This window comes from Limanda limanda, chromosome 1, assembly GCF_963576545.1.
Source record: "Limanda limanda chromosome 1, fLimLim1.1, whole genome shotgun sequence".
Lineage (NCBI taxonomy): Eukaryota > Metazoa > Chordata > Actinopteri > Pleuronectiformes > Pleuronectidae > Limanda > Limanda limanda.
In genome coordinates this window covers 39508065-39531128 of record NC_083636.1, presented here as the reverse complement: position 1 = coordinate 39531128, position 23064 = coordinate 39508065, and the positions used below count along the sequence as shown (strand labels likewise).

At 43.4% G+C, this 23064-nt stretch overlaps 1 protein-coding gene across 2 annotated transcripts; it reads right to left on the bottom strand.

The window, feature by feature from the left end:
• Nucleotides 1-2214: 2214 nt before the first annotated feature.
• Nucleotides 2215-22352, bottom strand: braf (B-Raf proto-oncogene, serine/threonine kinase). Of its 2 annotated transcripts, XM_061072624.1 has the most exons (20): nt 22197-22352; nt 17448-17549; nt 17052-17339; nt 16509-16612; nt 15577-15679; nt 15333-15481; nt 14084-14203; nt 13782-13941; nt 12932-12971; nt 12166-12285; nt 10504-10640; nt 10298-10415; nt 9911-9995; nt 9597-9773; nt 9468-9514; nt 9191-9309; nt 8663-8794; nt 7690-7824; nt 6905-7058; nt 2215-6753 (listed from the first exon to the last, which is right to left on the bottom strand). In XM_061072624.1, the coding sequence occupies exons 1-20, from the start codon at nt 22350-22352 to the stop codon at nt 6731-6733; spliced, it is 2469 nt and encodes an 822-aa protein (XP_060928607.1). In that variant the 3' UTR covers nt 2215-6730. The 2 variants fall into 2 exon arrangements, with proteins under 2 accessions (XP_060928607.1, XP_060928599.1); XM_061072616.1 differs by lacking the exon at nt 12166-12285.
• Nucleotides 22353-23064: the final 712 nt, after the last annotated feature.

The window sequence follows — 23064 nt, the reverse complement described above, 5'->3', positions numbered from 1 at the left end:
CCACTGGGCCTGTTTCTGAGCTCTCAGCAGCCACTTTGGTGAGTACAATGTTGTCACAGACAGGAACAGAGGGGCAGAGGCTACAAAACAGCGAGCAGAGATGTTCTGCCGTCGATAAGTTGCTTTAGTTTATTTTCTTTGCAGGAGGGGAAAAGAGCCATGGCCCGGGACAATACTACATCTCAATACGTTTCCAAAGAGGTCTTTTAAGGCTTCAGTAGGCTCTGGTCATGGCTCGGTTGTGTCCAAAGGTAAAATAAATATATAACTGAAAGATAAATACGTGAACATATAGGTATCAAACATAGGTCTCACTAAAACCATCATTAATTGAGGCAGTGTGTTACTCTACATGATCAACATTGTAAGGATGTGCCAGTTGCTTCTCCTGCTGCAGTACGTTTAAATGTCTGCTTGCTTTTAAAAAAGGTTTATACATTTAGATTTATTTGGGAACCTTTAAAAAAGACATCTAATACCTTGAAGCTGTTAAAAATCCTGTTTTGCACGATTTATCTATAAAGCAGAATGGTGTGTAAAGTACAGAGACTCAGATATTGTAGATGGTTAAAGAAGAAGTGTAGATTCTCAAAAAAGCAAACACATCGATCAAATCTAAAATATGAAGGAGTCTCCTGACCTCTTCCTGTTCAGGGCAGGAGAGACGCGCGTCTCTGTTGAGTGACTGCATAGTTTGACTCAGAGGTATCATTTGATTTTCGGGATAATGTTGTTTTAGTGAGATCCTCTTCAGAGTCTGTAATTCCTCACTGCCAGCTATTTCTTCGAAAGTCTGCTGAAAACTAAAGAATGTACAAATTAAGGGGGAAATAACAACACACAACATGAGGCAGGTTTTGTTGTGTTGTTGTACAGTGTCGTATGCTGGCCTGTGGACAAATTGGACATTTGCATGTTCAGCTTACATCAGCAATTAATTAGAACTCATTAACAAACAGTGCAGCTACTAAATACTGTTTCCCCTACAACCAGGAAATCATGAGAAAAATTAAAAAAGGTAAGAGAAATATTAAATATCCAAAATTCAACAATCTCTTAAAATACAAAATGAAAAACATTCAAATGTAGAAAGTCAAAAAGAAAACATATTGTACATAGATCAGAACTGGTTTTCATATCGTGACTGATCAGTGTATTTTCTCAGTCTGATGGTGTGTACAGTGAATCATGGAGCTCCTGTCAGTGATAACAAAAGACTCAAGGTTGAATGTACGTCCTTCCAGTGTTGTCACCTCCTACAGTCCTGAGTTACAAGCTTGAATTTTTGGAAGTGGTGTGTATTTAAATATATATAAAGCACTTTTCTAGTCTTGATGACCCCTCAAAGCACTTTACAGTACAGGTTATTGACATTCATCCATTCACACACACACACACACTCATACAGTGCATCTATGGGCAGCACTTTTTCTATATCTATATATATCTATGTCTTGCCCAAGGACACTTCAGCACGACATTGTTTCAACCAGATTAAACTTCGAGATAATATTGCGGATGAGGAGGGATGAGTGTGAATGAACTGACTTCATTTATTAACTCCAACTTTGTGCACAGATTAAGTATAAAATAAGATATGCCTATATTATAGTCCCTCAGTGGGAAAATCTGCAACGTTACAGCATCCAGAGGGAAGTCACAAATAAACATAAATAAAGAAACAGTTGCATTCAATACTTACAATGTAAAATATGTTAGGAGACATAAGAAAGAGTAAAAAACTAATAGTGTGAACATGTATAGAGTGCTATGGATTGCACATTAGCCATTGAATTTCAAAGACAGAAATTAATATTGCAGTTAAAAAGTGACTTTATGATCTACTGGAAGCAGAGCTGGTTGTGCAGTCTTACCAGATGCCTCTCCTTGAGACACTCAGGAGGACAGATCAGTCTGTCGCTGAATGAGCTGCCCAGTGCTGCGATGGTTTTCTGCAGGGGTTGGACTGGTTGTCCATCAGTGAAGGCATCTTCGACATATGTGTTAAAAACACCAACATTTTGATGGCAGACTCGTCACAGAAGAGGAAAAGATGTCGAGCTCCACTTTGACATCATTTCACAGCTCACTTCACAGCAGAGCATCTTTCTGGGAGCATTACAGGAGCAGGTGCTGCCACCGTGTGGACGGAAACTATCAGTGGAGGAGGTCACCCCTCAACATGTCACCATACAAACGAGACGGAAACCCAGCTACAGTTTTCATGCACTTCTTTAATATATCAGTTTTTCATATTCACAACAAATACATTAAGCTTTTTCTTCTTATGATACATCCTTAAATAGTTTTTACACTCAACTGGTTTTCTCAGAAGTCTGCCTATCAAAACATCTTTTAATCCTTCTCTCTTCATTTTCAACAGTTTATCATTTGTTACATTTGTGGTCTCCATGCCTCCTAGCAAACTGACTATTTCCTTTGTACAACTATTTACAGGTGAAACAAAAACATAACCCCAAAAAAGTTCTCCATAAAGTTAGTTTTTTTTTTTTCCATGATAGTTCTCAGTTGTTGGGTTTAAGGTGCAGGCAAGGAGGAAGGAGGAGGGGAATGTGTCTGAAGAACAAAAAGGGGGAATGACGAGAGAGCAAGGCTGTGCATTATGTGGCGGAGAAGAGAGTGAGAGAGTGAGATAAGAGGAGGGCGGCGGAGAGAGTCAGTCCTGTAAACTCTCTGGTTTAGAGACGGACATCAGAAAACTTGATAATAAATACAGCATTCTTAAAGACGTTGCTGTTTACTTCCTCAGGTCCTGTAACAATGAAGAATATGAAAATGTGAAATCCCAGATTACTACTATCTGCTAGTTTCTGAAGGACCACACCGATGCCTGTGGAAGAGGACTGAGACCACGTGATATTTTCCAGTGAGGACGCCAGTTCATTGTTGACCTAGTAAACCGAATTTTAAGTAAGTCCACTTACTATCTGGTTCTGAACCATATCACGTGTTTGGAGGTTTAATTGATTCGAATGTGTGGACTTTAACATTGACCTAGATTTGTTACAACAAGCCAGTAAGTAAACTTGGAGCTGAGGTTCTTTCCAACATCAAGAATGAATCTCCATGGTTGTCTTTTTCCCCCCGACATGAACAAGAAGGATTTGACCGGAATCATCGATCAAAGTTTGAACATCTGCATTTTTTCCACTTTGTCAGCTCAGCGCGCTGAAGAGGACCATGAGATACAGTCAACAGCTCCGAGACGAGCATGTGAGAGGACTTTGAGCAGAGACCAGACAGTTTAGGTTTGGAGATAACAGCCCGGACAGTTTACTTGCTTTCCAACCTTAATTGGCACTCTAAATTAATTGAGATGTGACAAAATGTATTTTGTGTATCTTTCTTCAGAAGTTAAACTCTCGTGAAAATAAGGTCAGATTCAGTGAGTAGTGGCTTCCTCTGTAAACTGTGCATGTTCCCTACAGATTCCTGCCACAGTCCACGGACTCTGAACTGTCCTTTATGTGAAAGTGTTAGTGACTGTGTGGTCCAGTGCTTGGAGATGTGTATCCTTGAGCTGTAATGACCAAGGCCTGCGTCAGAGCCCTGACTTCATAAAAAAAAAAAAAATCTATATATATATATATATATATATAAAGCCATAATTATAGCTCTGAGGCAGAGAAGAGGATTAAATCAGGTTTCTGAGGCAGTTAGTAGAATGTAATGATTAAAGAACCCTTAACCAATTACCTCATCTTCCACTTCCACCTAAAGCTGTTTTTTTATCTTTATCTCCAAACCTGTAGCCTTCCCTGACCATGGCATCGTTGTCTCTCTAATGACTCAAAGTCTCTTTTACAACCTGAAACTGATGGTTTTTCTTCAGATGCTTAGTGAAGCTAAGGATAGAGACCAACGTCCCTCATACCGAAGGATATGTAACATTTAAGAGGCCAATACTGTTTCTATGTCTTTGGAATTTACAGACTTTAGAAGTACAGTGTACAGAGTATAGAGTACAAACCAAACCAAACCAACGTGGAGCTTAGTCTCCTGGTGAAAGCACATAACTCGGGCTGTCCTTTAAAAACCCAACCAACATCGACTTGTGCTCAATAAGTGCAGCATTTTACCATGGGAGGGCACAAGCTGTTTACAAGACTTGAACCAAAGCATCATGTGAACCAGCAGCGTAGCCGACACTGCTGAGACAATGACAGAATAATGCTCAGAATGATTACCAGAACAATAGCCGGTGGTAATTTAGTGCCGTGCTTTCACCAGTAGATGCCAGGCTTCACACAGAGTTGGGTTTGGTTACCCTTTAAGTTTTAACCACACTTGCATGTTCAATATACAAGTGTGACACATTTCATGAGCTGCCCTGTGACGAAAAAAGGTCCAAATTTCAGGAGGTTGATGATCCAGGACTGGGATAAGCTGTAAGTCTGTCCTGGGTCGGGGCTAGCAGTTTCCCCCCTCTGCTTCCAGTCTTTGTGCTAAGCTAGGCTAAATCCGTTGCAGCCATGAGATGGGACTTGTGGGTAAGATGATAAGTAAGTGTATCTCCTCACAAACCGGACAGTTCCATGAAGCGGTTGGGGGGGTGGGAGTGGGGGTTTAGTTCATGGCGTTTATGATGGAAAGGCATGATCCATGATGAATGTGAAGAACCAGTTTGTTGTATTTGGATGGATGGACACTTCAACTTGTGTGCTCTACCTCCAAAACATCCATTCATCAAGCCAGCAGCCTCATTTTCTCCGCTCCCCATCACACATGGTGACATACTCGGCTCGCGGAGGCTTTATCAAAGAGTCATTCTCTGCAAAAAATATTCACACTTGGGCCTCGGCAGATGACTCATGCATTAGGTGGATTTTTAGGTCATCAGCTCTGTATGTCAAAATTTATACTTCAATAAAAAAAAAGTCAAGGCTAGTCGCTCGTTTGCTTCGATCCGTCTCATCTCTACAAAGTGCAAGTACACGAGTCACAAAGACTAAAACAAGCGTCTAAAGAAAGACAGAGCGTAAAATAAAGCGGTTCTGAAATTAAATCAGTTAAACCAACAAAAAAAAAAAGATTCATATAAATAAGTAAATATCTGCAGGCCTGCCTGTACAGAAAAAGGCAAATAATGACAATAATGAAAAAACAAGAAAAAAAAAAAGAATGTGTAACACCTACAACACACGCTGGAATGAAAAGAGTACAGGTGCATGTGTGTAGAAAAAGGTTAGAAAGGTGTGACTGAAAGGACGTTTCAGAACTTCTTTTTTTTTTTCAAGACTAACAGAACCTGCCAGAAGACCACGTGTCCCTTCAGCAGATCACACTGCGGCTCATTGGTCACCAGCGGCAACAAGTAAGGTCCCCGTCTTAAGCAGAGTGCAATATTAAAGCCACGTGATTAAAAAAAAGAAAGCAAGAAAGACATGCACTTGGTGTCACAAAAGAAAGTAGAGTTTGGGTTCTGCGGAAAAGCGTCAGAAGCGAATGAAAAGCTTTAGTTGCGAAGATGCTGTGTAACAACTTACTGTACACACTCTTTAGGTCAGTATGAACCCGGGCAGCAGCTTGGCTTAGACTAGGCTCTTTAAAAAACAAACCTTGTTTAGCTTCCATCATCTATCAAGCCTGCATCTGTTCTCCCAAATGGAAGCCACACAAATAACCCCTTCCAATGAGATCATTTGAAAAGGTAGAGCGTCTCCGTCGAATGATCCAACATCAGGAGATCTTGCGAATCGAGACCAATCTAATGAGTTAACTACGACCGGGTTCTTTTTAGATGGACCACGAAATCCCTCTCGCGTTGTTTCCAAGAATCGTCAAATAAATTAGCATTTTTCCTCCCATAGAGCAGCTACTGTGCTCAGGACTCTTGAAAATCTGCTTCTCCTGCTTTCGCATGCACAATCTATTCCAGAGAGATAAAGAGCTGCGGCCATTTCATCACCAGTGTTGACTTTGTTGGAGGCAAACAAGAAGGCAAAACTCAGTATTTTGCAGAATTTGGTCAGCATTAAGCCCAAAAGGACAAAAAAAAAGGGCCAGTGCTGCATGCCGCACAGCTACCATCTCTTCTAGAGAAACAAAGGACGGAAAAAGGTCATCATTCCTAGCCAATGCTAGCTTAACTCTGAAACAGGAGAAACAACTGAAAAAGTGAAAATAGATCTATCTTTCAAGTCATCGCTCTTCAGGTGGGGGGGTGGTGGGGTTAACCCCCTGCCCAGTGACCTCCAGCTCTCGTGGGGGAACAAGGCGGGCGCCCGACCTTCCAGCTCTACCCCCGTCAGATGGGGGCGCGGGGTCTCCTTCCACAGGCCCGGTTCTGCCGTCACTCCCAGTGCAGGGCGGCGGCGGCCCGGCTGAAAAAACCCCAGCCCCCCTCCTCGTTGGCACTGGAAACGACGAGACGAGCGGCGTCCACAGCCTCGACTTCCTCCTGACGTCCCTCCGCCGTCTCCCCTTCATTGTCGCCTTCATCTTTTCCCTCCGGCAGGCGGGAAAACGGTTTTGGTATGGATGTTGTTTTTCGTTTTGTGTCATTCAAGTTGCTTTTTTTGCTCTTTTATTATTTTTCCTAATTCAGTTTTGTCTGTCGCAGTGGCTGTTTGACTGCAGGACAGCTTTTGGTTGCCTTCTTCAGGTTCTTTGAGACAAATTTTTTCTTTTTTTCCCAGTAATTAATCCACCGCAGAGACACAAGACTTTTGAGAAGTGACGAGGGATGGAGTGGTGGGATCTGCAGCACTTACTTAAATGCTGAAAACTCCCCTGAAAAACAAGAGAGACATGGAGAAAATAAGTGTGTGAGCACTGCTGTAACAGCCACAGCACTGCTGCTGCCAACACTGTATCCTTCAGTGGACTAGTTTCCTCCCGGGTGCTGAGTCAGATGGTTGTGTACGCGTGTGTGTGAGCTCACCATAGCCACAGGCCTGGATGGGGGTTTTGGGGGAGGCGCAGGCGTACAAGCTGAAGTCCTCCGTCTGGAAGCCGGCTCGGTTTAACGAAGGCTCCGAGGCGCTGCGGTGGATTTTGGGTAACGAGCGAGCCAGCAGCTCAATGGACGCCAGGATCTGTAAGAATACACAGCACAGCCACAGATCCATCAGTCACTGCTACAGCATTTAAACAAAACCAAGGCAAATATTGTGCGCTGTGTTGTAATCCGTTTGAGTGAAAAGCTCCTAACAGGGGGAGCAGTGGGGAAGGTTAACTAGAATGAGAGCTTCGCAGAAATGGTGGGATGCATTCTGCCCTTTGAGTGAATGCAAGGCTTTTATTTTATAGTCTTCTATCACAGGGTCGGTTAGAAATGAAGAACTGTCTCAGAGCCTGTTGAGAATAAATATCTACAAGGGCTAAGCGATTGGCTGAGTCCAGCATTGGTTGTTTTGTTTTGTGCGACTGGTCATTTTATTTTGCTGAAGTAATGCTTTTTCCTCCAAGAATCAATTTAACTGTACAAACTTTTAACCTACATACATTTGTATTCTTTATCCTGACTCCATTCGCTCACTTTTCACTCTCTCTCTCGTGCTGACACCCAGAAACACACAGACTAAGTTGACGTCTCCGACCCGCGTTTCATGGGGACACATGAACGGCATAATTTTGTCTTCACCAGCACAAATATCGTATTTATTCTATTGTCTTTATCTGTCGTCTTCCCAATGAAATAAAAGAGCAGGAACATTTATGTCTGACCTGAGGGAAGAGAGGTCGCTCCTCCCTCTTCTTCTTCAGACAGTCGGCCATCAGCCTCTTCATGGCCTTTGGACAGTTGCTGCGCACTTTGCTGAGGTCGGGAGCCAAGTAACCTCGACCCACCATGAATATGATCTGCGGGAGGAGAAGAGAGGAGGCATCAGAATGTGTGTTTGCAGAGAGAAAACAGGCCGTTGCTTCACCATAGCTGTAGGAGCCACTTCATTACATGTCTTTGTTTGGTTGTATAGGTAAGTATAGGCTAATATTATTAAGGAATATACTAAGTTGTGATTCTATTGTTGTTTTAATGTGTTAAGGTGAGGGCAGTTTGCAGCTAATGGGCAAACACGTTTTTTGAAGTTCACAATAAGGTAAACTTTGATTTATGGGAACATGAATCAAAACAACATACTCTGCAGGTTCAGTGGCCACTACAATGGTGCGTTTAAATTGAACATCCTTTTTTTATACTTATAAACAATTAAACAATTTCAAAAATCTGACTTTGTTCTTCTATTACGGATTATTGAGGTTGTAGATGGTGCGGAATCATTTGTACAAGTGACAGTCTAACATTGTCCTCGAGCTGAAACACTTAAAAACAAGAGATCAGCACATTTCAGCAAAATGGAACTACAACACAACTGTCAAATTTTAAAGTCCAATAGATTAATAAACTGTTAAACCAACCACCAGCACCTCTACATATCCCCTGTGCTTTCATTTTTCCTGATCGAATTTATTTAGCTGGTGTTCAAAGATTTAATTACACTACAGCTTATTGTTTGTGGTGTTTAATAATCCAATTATGACAGCCGCATTATTATTATTAAGGTTTAGTTAAAAATAAGATTGAGTCAAACAAGTTGTAAATTAACAAGCACTTATGTTTATGTATGGATAAATACAAAATTATGACATATAAAACATCAATTAAACCGAAATTTAACAAATCTTAAAAGTTTCTCACCTGGTCTCGGTTATTGATGTTGGAGTAGGGCAGCACTCCGGACATGAGCTCGTACAGCACGATGCCGAAGGCGTAGACGTCTGACTGGAAGCTGTAGGGATTCTTGTCCTGCAGCCGGATCACCTCTGGAGCCTGAGAGAGCACAAATGGTAAATGGTCTGTATTTATAGAGTTTTTCTAGTCTTGATGACCACTCAAAGGGTTTTACAGTACAGTTTTACCTTGCACCCATTCACACAGTTCATACGGTGCATCTATGTGCAGCACTTTTCTATCATACACCACTTACCCATTAGCAGCACAGCAGGTTCAGTGTCTTGCCCAAGGACACTCCAACCAAAAATCTAATCAGTTCATCATTGAGTCCAAGTGAGTGGTTGTGCAAAACTTTTATGAATTCCCCACAGGCGATCTTGAAATATCGTGTTCACAAGGATAGTCCGATTAGACAACACTAAAATATTAACCGCAGAGGTCTTCCAAAATAAAAGACAGAGTGAATGTTAAATTTAGGGAAGTGATACTGACCATCCACAGAATAGATCCAGACAGCTGCTCAAACTGGTGAGAGCCACTCCAGCGGGACTTCACTGTAGCCAGGCCGAAGTCACCGATCTTCACCGTCAGATCCTCATGGAGGAAAATATCTGGGAGGAGGGGTCGTCATGGAAACACTCTTTTCTTCCCCACCTATGATCTTTGCAGATCTAATTCTATGCAGAGTTTATATTTTCGTTGCAAGTTTACTTAAAGGCCTCGGCCTAAAGCTCGACTTGACTCAGTGACATAAAGTGACAAAGGATACTGTTGCTCTTCAAATCTCTGTGGATGATTGATTTGGCATGCAGGTAGCTGAGGAGGTAGAGAGAAAGGGATTAAACACACTGAGACTTTGTGTGCCTGTGTGAGTGAGTTTGTGGGGAGCGGCACTCACTCCATGCCCTGAGCAGTCTGCCGGGCGATGTCGATCAGCTTGATCATCTCAAACTTGGTCTCGATGATGTGCAGGTGGTGGTACAGACTGGAGCCTTCGCACCACTGGGTCACGATGGCCAGCTGAGGCTTGGTGGTGTAGCCCATGAACAGCAGGATGTTCACGTGACGCGTTTTCCTTCAGGGAAAAACACAGACAGGTCGATGAAACTACGTGTCTAATCTACTAACTGCATGTGTTTTGTGTGGCTGTTTATATATATTAAAAAAAGGAGCACAGATTCTCCTGATCCCAGAGCAGGTGGCAGAAGTTACCTGAGGACTCCCACTTCATTCTTGAAGGCCTGGAGCTGCTGTGGCGTGGGCGCGGTGACGTTCAACATCTTCACCGCCACGTCACCTGAGAGGAGGAGAGGACAGCTGGTTCTCAAATAGTGCAAGATGGCTTCGTCCACAATGTCGTAACATTTCAGAAAGCTCATAAAGACAAATGAAAACTAAATCATACATCTGGAACCCACTAAGAAATACACCGGAATACAGACTGTATTGTCCTGATTCATTGTATAAATGATGTTTATGTAGGATTGGGTGTGTTCATTGTAATGAATCAATAAAATACTGATTTGATGCCTATAGGACGTAATCTGCTTCCTCAGCAGAAGGTGGTGGACTGACAGTAGGGGGCTCTGTTGCTCTTACCGTGCCACTTTCCCTTGTAGACAGTTCCAAAGGATCCAGAGCCTATCCTCTGGCCCAGAGTGATCTGACCCTCTGAGATCTCCCAGTCATCGCTGGAGTCCCTTCTCCCCAGGGTTTTCTGTTCCACAGGACACATGGTCAGCACACATACACACACTCACACATACACACTGAACTGCAGAAACAGTCCGCACCAAACCCCTTACCATCTTATTGCGGTCCTCAGACGAGGACGAGGACTTGCGCTCCCTCTGCGGACACGGCGACTTCTGTGGAGCCTTGACGTTGGACAGGGAGCCGGGTAGAGAGGCGGGCGGCGTGGCCGACAGCCCGGCGGTGGAGCCTGGAGACGGATCGCGGACGACAAAACAAGGAGAGAGAATGAGAAATGCAGGTCAAACAGGAGAAGGAGGAGAAGTAGAGGTGCAGAGAGGGAGAGGTTTGTAGGCGGGGACAGGGACTGAGGCGTCTGAATCAGTCGAGTGTGTCTGGTCACATGCACAGAGGAGAGGGGAGCGAGGTGCTTGGTTGGATGGTAGTTAATGGTTTAATCATCTCGACTTTACAGATACATGTTATTAACTTCTTCAGGATCACAAAGGATATTATGATGTTGGAGAGTTATTTAGCTGATTTAAACAGTTTGAACTGTTTACTAAAAAAGCTATTAACGTGAAAACTTATATAATATTGAATAAAATTTAGTAAAGTAAATATTACAAATTAATCTGAAATTGTATCCATTTTTTAAAAGTGCAGTTCTTTAAAGCAAACATTGATTGAAAAAGCTTCAAACATCGCATGTTGTCATTAATCCCCCAGGTAAAGGGGAATTCAAGTATTTTTCAACCTGAGCCATATGATTATTAATGTGGTTGTGGAAATGATTCACACACCGAGCTGCTGCACGGTTGTGAGTGAGACATATGTAATGTCGCTACATTCTTATCAAAGACCCAGGAAAATTAATCAAGCCGTTCATTGACAAAGAGTAGTTTTAGTGAACATTTCGAAGACGAAGTCGCAGTTGCCCCATAAGATAACCTGTAGCAACTCCCACCTGTCACGGCTGCCAGTGGAGATGACACATTTACATTTATAAACATAAGGCCCAGGGTGAAATATACTGGAATTCCCCTTTAAAGGTTTAACACATTGTGAACATACAGGAGTTAGATTTGAGGCTGTGAGGATGATGATGGTGCTCCCTTAAACAAGTTTGTCTGACGTCAAATCCTATCAGACATTGTTTTTTCTCGAGAGCCGGCGGCAAAATTACTTTCCCATGTTCAAACACATGTTCAGTGTTATTATTCTTTTTAAGTTGTAAAATGAAAGCATACGTCCTAATTTTTCAGATGACTGATGTAGAAAGAGGATACATTAGTGGTGTCGTGTATTACAAACATACATAGCTATACACAGGACGGAGGATTGATTTAAAAGTCATTATAAAATGTTCTAATCACAGTATTGCCTTGATGAAATAATTTTTTCCTCAAAGTGTTTAAACTGTTCTAACCTTTAAATAAGTCAGAATGTGCTGTTAAATCCCCTGATTTACTTCCTGATGCATTCTACACTATAGTATGTTACAAACCACCATCCACACAATCACAAGTGTCTCATCAGAGTAAAGCGAGATCCCTGTGTAACCCGTGTAGTGTCGGCTGTGTGGTAGAGAGAGAGAGAGCACGAGAAGACACAGAGGAAAGAGAGAGGGCACACACAGTGGATGTCGTGGATGGGTCATAGGGAATGTGGGGAAGTTGGTTGGGGGTTGGGTGTTGGGGGTGGGGGGAAGGGTTGGGACAGGTGGGGTTGGGGTGGATGTGGGAGGACACAGGAACACGCAGAGGCCTAGCTACCTCGGAAAACAGGCTCAGGCTCAAAATCAAACACTATGTCATTGGGGTAGGAGTATAGGAGGGGGCTTGAGGTCCGTGTTCGGTGCTTCCTCAAGCAGCGGGCGGGGTGGGTCGGGGGGGCTGCAGGGCAAAGAGAGACAGACAGACCATCACTGCTACTCACCCTGCCCCTCTCACCTCTAGCTGGTGTCCATGGACACTGCCGGGCTCCAGAATGAGGAGCCCCGCTAGCTCCCTACGCTGCCAGCACGCTAGTTTAGCTCTGTCAGTCAGGGTATCTGCAGGTTCTCGCGAAGCCGAAACGTTCACGCGTCGATTTGGAATCATTTAACGCAACGAGAATGACTCTGTGTGAGAGAGCGAGACGAGTAGAAGACGCAGGGGGAACCAGCCGCCCACAGCACACCGCGGACTTACTGTCGAGCTTCCGGTTGACTTTATTTCCATGAATACTTTAGTAATTACGGCTGAAAAGATTCATCAGCTACGCATGTTCCTCCTGACCTGGCAGAGCAACTCTTAAGTAGGACTGGTCTGCACAAGTGGAGGTTATGTCCTTTCCAAAAACCCTGACCCACAGATCTGAAAAATAAAACCTACTACTGTCAGTGACTGGCTGCAGGACTAAACAAATCTCCACACGCACACATTCACACACTCACATATGCACACACACACACATACACACACACACAAAAGACTAAGAGCACACAGACGCAGGATGGTGGGAACAGAAGCTACAGACGTCTGCTGCTGTAAACCGTACCTCCATCTGATCGTGGTAAGCTCTGATCTCGAATCAGGTCCTGAAATGAAGGAGAAAAGAAGATCAGTAATATGAACACATGTGTATTTATTTACAGACACATTAAATATTGTACTATACAATGTACTGTAGCCAGGCTCTAACAAAAGGTGCACCCATGTTTGTGTTGTATTCACAGGGTTGTACACATTGAAATAATGTGAAGGGAAATTAACTGATGTGCTTTAATTGTAATAACAACATTAATAGCAGTTTTCTTAAAAGTACTCTGGTTTTATTTCTGTTTGTAGTAAGTAATATGAAAGGATAAGGAACCTATTTGGCGTAGTTTCAGATTTGACCAGAAGCCAAATCTGTAATTTTCAAATATCGTAGACATAGAGTATAGAAATAAACATTACATCCTCCTGTCATTTGTGCAGGTCTAGAAACAACAACAAAAAACAGCAGAAGAATAGAAGAACATGGTATCTATCTGTAAAGCTGTGTTATTGTGTCTTTCTTTTTGATTGGTCTCTTCTTCACTCCCTTCACATCTCTTTTGAATAACGTGAGGACTGAGGAGAGGACTGCTACCTGGCTAATGGCTAATAGCTGCCTCGCTGCTTCTAGCTCACTGGTCTGAACAGTCTTGTGTGATTGTGTAATTCTGCCCAAGTAGTGGGTGTATGCAGCCGTCCCCTGACCACCGCCAGAGGGGGTTTGACTGTTCGGACACAATCTGTCTCGGGTGCATTTACACTTGTGCTTCCATGTGGTCAAGCTCTGTCTGATTGTAATCTGATCACTGGTTGACAGTTCATGGCTGACATTTCTCATCATAATACTAGCAGAGGGAAAGCAGACTCACGTCTATGTTGACAGGCTCGATGGTGTTAATATGGACGTTGGGGGCCGAGGACGAACGGTCCCGCTGGCCAAACTGGTTGCGGTGGTCCTCCTCGTTGGGTCGGAAACTGGGTGGGATGGGTATGGACCTGGACGGTGATACACTGGCGTGGCATATAGACCTGGAAAGATAAGGTTTGTTAGTTAAGAGTAGTTGCGAAAAACGAAAAGCACAAGACATCACTCTGCACATTTACTTTATGTTAAAATGACTCAGCAAGTTTAACACTTTAAACTGCAAAGCTGTGGCGGTGGACGACTCACCCCATGGAGTCGGACGGGGGAAGTGACGGATAGGCCTCAGACACGGGGGTGGTTCCCTCTGAGCACCCCTCCTCCTGGGTGAACGGGTGATGCTCAAAGAACTTGGACACTAACAATAAGCTGCAGGACACAAATCGTCAAGGTTAATTAATAATTCATTAGTCAGTCACTCCCAGCCTGACTCAGCAATGAAGTCTCACTTATTTACAACTGAATCAGGAAACACTGCACAATTTGTAGTCATGTGACAGACAAAGGAAAGCACAGAGCACGAAGCTCAGCCAGAGAACAGTACTGTACTGTCACATGTATACAGTAAATTCAGGGTTTGAGAAAATCACTACAATGACCATTTCTAGCTAAATGTCCTTTCACATCAAGTCTAGATTTCAATTTATTTGAGTTACAAAAATTACAAAATATGATCTGCTGAACGACATAGGGATCCATCACTGGTGACTGACCGTCATTAAGATATGAGCCCAGCATCATGACCGAGTCACCGCCATTACTCGTTTATTATTTATTACTATTCATGTCCTGCCCACCTCGGCAGAAACACCAGGGTAGATTTGTTGGAACTGCAGAAACAGTTAATTCGTGGTTGTACAGCCTTCTTTCACAATCCATCTTAGACTGCGCTGAGACAACAGACATGTTTTAATTTTGACACATAACCAGGATAAATAGCTTCATACTCGACACCACAAACCATCATTGCGTAGTTATTCTAAGTAGCGACGCTCAGAATCGGGTGGAAATGAGAACCTGCCGCGGATTGTTTTTTAAACCGCATTGTTAATGCAAATGGAGTTTTTTTGTGCCAGAGCTCATAACACCTTGACTGCCCCTATGTCATCATCGTCATATGCCAGTTCAGACATCACCCAACCCAAGATGAAACAGATAGGTGATGTGCAAAGCTAACGTCAGCAACTTTCACATCACTTTCCAGAAGATGCACTTTAGTATTAAACACCAGCAAATAGACCCATCCACAAGAACAAATCTAGGCTCTTATCCAGCACCCTTCTAACTGAGCTAGCATGAGTTAACACATAGAAGCTTACACAGCTATACTTTGCAGTTTGCTACAGCAGGATAAAGGTGTATTTTACTGGACACGTGCGATGAAATCCAAAGTCCAAGATCACAGTGGAAGTCCCTCTCCTGTGTACAACATGTTACAGGAGGTTCAGTCCCGACCGGGCAACAGCATCATGGTGCAACGACGCTGTGTGAAACTCACTCTAGCTGGTCGTAGTTGACGCACATGAGTGGAACCTCAGTGCTGCAGCGCTGGTGGAACTTGTAACCGCAGGTCTGACAGCGGAAACCCTGGAAGAGCAGCTTTCTGCAGAAGTCACAGAAGGCCAGTGTGAAGAAGGTCTTCCTCACCTGTCAATCAAACACAGACACACAGACACACAATCAGGAACCAGACAAGGCTGAGGAATATCATCAGCAGGCGGAGTTTGTCAGGGCGTACTCACAAAGTTGTGTGTGGTGAGCGGCACATTCTCTAACACTTCTACATGTAACTCCTCCCCTGTCAGCCAGGATATGTCTGTGTCCCAGCCAAGAGGCTTCTTCTCTCTGAAACAGGAAGTTCATATTCCACTGATTTATATGATTTATGTGATTATGAAATATGTAAACACACACACACATATGCATATGTAGATTTTATATGGACAGAGCATTTGTAAAGTTTTCAGCCTTCCTTCACTTTTCACATATTTTGTTATGTTGCTGCTTTTTAACAAAGTGAAACAGAATATTTGTACTTTAAGTAAATAGTGTACCTTAGATTTTACATTTTAAAACAAGACTAATTTAACATAAATATCCAGACCCTTAATTCAGTACTTAGTTGAAGCACCTTTGGCCGTGAATATAGCCAAGTCTTATCAAGTATAAAGCAACAAGTCTTGCACATTGGGGTTAATAGATTCTCTGCCACTGTTCTTTGCACATCCTCTCCTAAGAACTGAGATCAATCAGTTTAGTTTGTTTCACAAGACCAGAACTTTTTTTTTCTCTCAGAGCTCAGAAGATCGAGAAATCGGACAAACCAGAGTCATAGAGCTTAATATATTTGTTCACATATCACCTCCCAAAATGTGCATTGCTCTTTAAACTGCAGTGTAATCATTAAAATACAAAAGCTGAATTTTCCAAAAAGGTTGAAAGCAGAACAGTAAAGAGAGTAATGGTAATGTATGTAAATTAAGTTCAGGACAACACTGTACATTTTATAATATATACAAATGTATATCCAAGGAAAAATATAGTGCGTAATGTATATTAAAGACAGTGTAACCTGACACCAGTGTGTGGACAGCATACAACAAAAGAAAGGGTCAAGTATCAGCATATGCATTATTAGTTTGTCTCCTCCACAGTACAATAGAGACCCACTTACCCATCCTGCATCCTGTACACGGCACAGCACTCGGGGATGAGGCCTCGCATCATCAGAGCTTTCTTCAACGAGTCTCTCACAGTCATCCCACAGCGGGCCGGGACCTGAACACAGCACAGCAACACTCACTGAACTGACGCGGCACAGCAGAGGAGGCTGGATGAGGGGGAACTGCTAAGTTTGAGTGAGACTGTTCCTGGTGGCCATCGGTGTTGGTTAACACAGGTTCAGGCCTGTCTGCGGCTCTCCACTGTGGAGCTCATCAAACATTCACAACACCGATGTTTTCGATTGATAACCAAAGATTTCACTACATTTCTCTCACATTCGTCAATTTTCAACTAGAACGACCCAGAACTGATGAGTACGAAGAGGCCTTAAATGGGTCAGACATGTTTAGAATTTTCTGTGCTCTGACTTTCAAGTTAGACAAGGTGTGTGATGCATTACTGTGTATAAGCTGTCTTATTATCGTTATCATTATTGTAATAAATATCTATTGCCAATCAAAAATAAATGGTTTCTTAAATCATCCCGACGTACCACTGTTCTTTGTTTGTTGGGCAGGAAGACCCTCACGATGGGTTTCTGCGGGGAGCGAGGGTTGGCTCGGCTGGCGTCGGTGGGGGTCTGCAGGCAATCCAATGTGCATGGGGCCGAAGGAAAGGCCTGAGCGCCCCCTCCAGCCCCACAGCTCCCCATCTTGACCTCCAGAAGGGCTGGCGTGCTTGTGGGAGAGCAGGAGAAGTCTGTGCCGTTCCCCATGGCCTCCAACAGCTGCTGCTCCCTCTGCTGCAGGGCGTCTAGCTTACTGGTGTACTCCTCATAGGCCTGAAGGGGGCGACACACCACAGAGCACTGACTCGACAGCTTCAAAACCTCAATTCATAAGATGTTTTGTCTCCAAAGTTATATTTACTTAATTCAAATCCCTCTTACCTCTAGATATATGGAGGGAGGATTGTGTTCTCCCCCAAACTTGTCCAGAAGAGCCTCTAAGTGTTCTTGTGTCAACTTTATCATCTGTTTGATGTTCCAGATCTGTGGGGAAAACACACCAAACAACGTTATGGAGTTGGTTTATTTCAATGAATGAACAACATCCTTAGTCTGAGTTATATAGAATGAACCGGTCAATGACTTTGCCTCCGTTGATGTTGTACTTTTGCCTTTTAATATTGCCAATCTGTCACAGTAGGTTCTAGTCACAAATTCTGGCCACGACTTGGCAGAGTGACATGGCGGACACCATGTCGGCTGTGAGCTTTCACGACTTCAAAAAATACAACGCACAGTGACAAAGAAGACACCAGGGACTGGCGCAACAAGCCACTGGGACACTGCTAGGCTGAGAAGCTTTTATGGCATTTTAGCTGAATTAATCACTTGACACACAATGACCCAGAAGAAGACTTTTCGCACAACCCAGTGAAATTTCTCAGGCTATCAGAATTATATCAGGTAAGTAGTCAAAGACATCACAGCAACACAAAAGAGCAATTCTTTGGTCATATTGGAAATGGTTGTGCAGAAGAAAAAAAAGGTGCCAAACACAGTTAAAACAGTGTACCAACTTACTGCTCATAAATGGTAATGCCACTAGAGCCAATGCTTGTGTAATAAAACATGTCGCTTGTTCTTCTAAGGTACAGTTTGTACTAAAGGTACTGTAGATGTTGTAAGTACTAGAGATGTCATTCTTCTGGGACTTTTTATAACCCAACAAAATATCTGGACTGACGTCAAACGCAAAGGAAGGATGAAGGAAGGCAGAATTGGTACAGCAGAACTGATGCCATCATTACCGTGGCGACAGCAGTGTTTACTGCTGATCAGGAAGCATCTGGGTAACGGGCCCTGACACTTCCTACATACACTAAGTGGTTGAACAATCACAAGAGAGTGGGCCAATCAGAAGTGGGCTTTTCGGGAGGTGAGTCAAGAGCTAAAGCCGTGCTTATAGAGGGTGAAAACAGAAAAAAGGGATTGCTTTTGAACATAACAATATGTACAACTATTCTAGCAGAACCCCAAATCAAAGTACAGTTACTTGGAAGCAAGCGTTACTAACTTTCTCTCTTTCCTTTTTTCATATGTAGCTATTGACTTATAACCATGTGACGGGTCACTGTAAATGTGAATTCACCTCTACTTTACAGGGCTGTCCCCTAAATGACAGCGAGTCAATTCATCATTAAGAACTTGTGTTTTTTTAAACTTTTGGTTGCCTCATCAAGCAACACTGTAGCAACAGGGTGGCGAGGCTGTAAACTTTACAAACTGAATGTTCTGTAACATGGAAGACAAATCTAACTGTGATGGAAGTACAGATAGGTAATGAAACAGGAAGGCAGCACCACAAAAGACAGGAAAAAAGAGGCCAGCGATATCTGTTCATTCCAGCCCTCAGCTCTGGCACCTGTCAGCAGCCAGCACAAGAGACTTGATGTGTTTTCTGTGACCATGCAGAAATATGATGTTTTCACTTTCCAGATGATAAAGAAAAATGAAGTAGCATGAGAGTATGATGTGAGCTAACCTGACAATATATGGGCAGGGCTGTTATTGATACGCAGTTTTTCTCCTAATTGTCTAAACTATTTAAGGAAAAATAGACCAAGCTAAATTTTGTGTGAAAAGAAGTTCTTGTTTTGGTCAAATTTAGCTTATATCTAACTTCTCAGATGTGAAAGTTTGGTAACAACCACATCCTCTAGCCTCTTCCCGACCCTGATGCAATTGGCAACACTGAGATAGTACAGGTGATGCAACACCAATTTACAACAACAGTGAGACATTACTTGATTTCAGTTAGTGTAAGATTCTATTAACCCTTATAATGAAAGCAAACTAGGCGTGAATGATTAATGCTAGTATCTTTCTTGCTGACAATGTACGGTAAGTTAAAACTGACACTTTTGAAAGCTGAATTTCTACTTAGTACTACTAAACATTACGACTTGTGAGAGACGGATTGCTGGGCTTGCAGAAAATTTAAGCATTTCAAAACTAAATCTAGGACACTAAATGTACACATCATCAAAAACACCCTGTTCTTGTGCAATAACACCTTTATTAGACAATACTTGTGCTTTGGTTTTGAAAGTGTTTCCTCTTCCATCGAGGCAGCAGCTAGTTAGAAATCCTGATCCTATGATTGAAATGCTAAAGCAAGTTTGAACATGACATTAAGATATCTACTTGACATATTAGTCTTTTGAAATTAAATTAAGGGGAAGCCCCTGCACATAAAGACAAGTTTACTTATGAGCATCACTCCTCTGCCTGTGACGAATATCTGTCTGTTGCGAGTCCCCAAACTTTACAACCGGCTTATCATTGAACTTGCTTTAAGTCTGCACATATCTAATCAGCCTCCAGGAGCTCTCCCTGAAGATAGACTGGAAAATGATGCCCTAGGTGTGGCCATTGGGGATCAGATGGAATATTGCTAATTGAAGACACAACGCTTATCTTGTTTTGAGGTCCCCGGACATATTTGGGAAGGATGAGCATCTTCCGAGAACTAGGGTATAGTAATAATATACGTTCATTCAACATGGATTTGATGCTAATGCTTGCTTGTAGCCTGTGTGTATAAATTGTAAATAGCCTGCATTTTCCGTGACCCTGTATATGCCTTAATAATAATAAAAATAATAATGGTAATAATATATTAATTCATTTTGCACTTTTCAAAACAAAGTTACAAAGTGCTGGTGTTGTCTTTGTGTGAGTTTATTTCTACTTTGTCTGAAAGAGGCCTGAAATATTTTTGGGTCCAGTAAATGTCTGTTACGTTGACAGTGGACTTTAAATTATTTCAATTTTACATTTAATTTGTAACTGACTGTTTCATTTCATGCAGCAAAAACTAGTTTAATGTCTGTGTAACAGTGGAGAGAGTAACACACACACACACGCACACACTCGGATAGACAGAGGATTGAGGGAAATCTCCATTCAGGATAAGCTCTAGCCCTTTCTGGAGACAAATTGATAGTTTCATGATCACTACATTGTCTGATAAAAACCAACACAAACGCACTTATACGACAGGAGCAGCAGGGTCTGGCTCCATTGACTTTTTGAATAAGTGATGACAGCGATGGTAACGATGACAGCCGACTGCCCCAACATACGATGCCACAGGAAGACTCTTTACTGAGGTGATGAGCAGATTATAAAACTTGGCTAGAGGCCACAGAAGTGAGATAGGAAACAATAGATTGTGAGCCGGTTTTAACGTAGAGGTCGAACATCTGATTTCAGCACTGATGCTGCATATTAGAAACTTCTACATAGGGCGATTGATTCTTGAATGTAAAATGTCCTGCTGGTGTGGTTCTGTTTGCTTTCATGGTCCAGCGGTGAGGCCTCAGATCGCCGGGCTACATGGGACATGGTCACTGTGCTTTAAATGGTGTATGTATGTGTGTGTGTGTGTGTGTGTGTGTGTGTGTGTGTGTGTGTGTGTGTGTGTGTGTGTAAGTAAACAGTCTGTTTTATATAGCGCCTTTCTAGTCTTGATAGCCACTCTAGGTGTTTAGGTTTTTGGCATTCACCCATTGACATACACATTCATACCGTATTTCTATTTGCAGCACTTTCTCTTCGAGAAGGGGCAATCTGTGTGTGTGTGTGTGTGTGTGTGAAGGGGGGGGGCAGTGATTGTAAAGCCTTTAATATGAATAAAAGTAGCCTGTGCATCTCAGTTGCACTTCACAACACACACACACACACACACACACACACACACACACACACACACACACACACACACACACACACACACACACACACACACACACACACACACACACACACACACACACACACACACACACACACACACACACACACACACACACACACACACACACACACACACGACTTGATTTGGCTCCCTCCTCCATCATCATCACCACCATCATCATCATCATCATCATCATCATCAGCCCTCTGAGGTGAGGAGCCTCTGGTGAAAATTAAAATGTGTGATCATCAGACTGCACAAACACGAAATGCATTGGACAGCAGCGTAATTGTGTGTGTGGTTGTGTGTGTGTGTGTGTCTATCTATAGTTATGAGGACCACTTTTGGTTCAATCCCATCATTGTGAGGACATTTTCGCTGGTCCTCAATTCAAAGGGCTGTTTGTGGGTTAAGACTTCGGTTTAGGGTTCGAATTCGATTTGGCATTTAGGTGGGATGGTTAGGGTAAGGGTCCAGGGATTGTGCCCTCACAACTATAGAGAGACAAGTGTGTGTGTGTGTGTGTGTGAGGTAGGTGTGTGTGAGTGTGATGTGTGTGTGAGAGAGTGTAGTGTGTATGTGTGTGTGTGCTCTGTTGGCGCACCAGGCTGCAGCTGCAGCGAGCCTGGAAAAATGAAGCCAGGAGCGAGTGGCATAAAGGCCCGAAATAAACACAGGCTCGGCCGAATAAAAGCTCCCCCCTCCCGCTCTCTCGGCTCTGTCCGCTGGAAGCCGTGGGCCGCGGGAGACCCGGCACTCCGACGGCTCGTTTACATGGAGCCCATCATCGGTTGCCCCCCCCCCTGCACTGCAGCCCCCACGATCCATGTTCCAGCCGGTGTTTCCTGAAGATCTACATCCAATTACCTCCGCTCGGAGCCCGTGTCCCCTGCCTAGCCTCCACCCGCTAACCCGCCGCCGTGCGCGCTTACCTCCTCATCCTGCGGACCTCCGGAGATCCCCGGCGCGCAGGAGGCGTCCAGCCCGGCGCCCGGCTCCTCCAGGCCCGGCTCCCGGCCCGGCTCCCGCTCCGCGGTGTCTCCGTTAAAGACGGGCGGTGGGGACTCGGCGCTGCTCAACGCCGCCATTTTAAACTGCGAGAAACTGAGTGGAAAATAATAGAGGGAAACGCAGGCTGGTGCTGAGGACAGGAGGGGGAGACAGAGAGGGAGGCGCAGGACCACAGCGCGGATCCGTGGATGGATGGCACACAACCACCACACACACATATGCGATCAGCAGCACTATTGTCGTTATTATGGCCTGGATGGTTATACAAGCCCTCTCTAGAATTTCCACTGGATGATGGAAAAGTGAAACTCATTAGCCGAGGTTAGAAATACCCTATCAAGTGACCACGTGGTGCTATAACAAAAATTGGGTTAAAATCCACACTTTACTATGAAAACAGTTTATGCAGAATTTTGATTCTCTCCATGTTTATGGGATGCTAGAAGATTAAGACCCTGAAGAAAATGGGTTCAGCTTAATTTAAACGTGAGGTTTGCAATGGAAACACATTTGAATATTCAAGTTTTAATTCTGGGATTAAACCCAGAACTTTGTCCAAAGAATTCACAATTTTAATTTGAAGGGAAAAGAATTTTGTAAGACCAAAATGTGTTTTAAAAGGTTACGAAAATATCCTGTTCCAGTAAGAAATAACGCATTCTTAATTGCATATTTGCCTGCTGCCGTCTGGCCGACGGTACCGCAGCATCCGGGCCCGAACCACCAGGCTCAGACAGTTTCATCCCCCAGGCCATAAGATTTTGAAACTCCTCCAATCTGCAATAACTC

Coding starts and splice junctions, on each gene's coding strand:
- braf (XM_061072624.1), bottom strand. CDS start 22,352: ATGGCGGCGTTGAGCAGCGCCGAGTCCCCACCGCCCGTCTTTAACGGA. Junction 16,613..17,051: donor CCAACAAACAAAGAACAGTG/GTACGTCGGGAT, acceptor TGCTGTGTTCAG/GTCCCGGCCCGCTGTGGGAT. Junction 10,416..10,503: donor CTGAGGACCGCAATAAGATG/GTAAGGGGTTTG, acceptor CCTGTGGAACAG/AAAACCCTGGGGAGAAGGGA.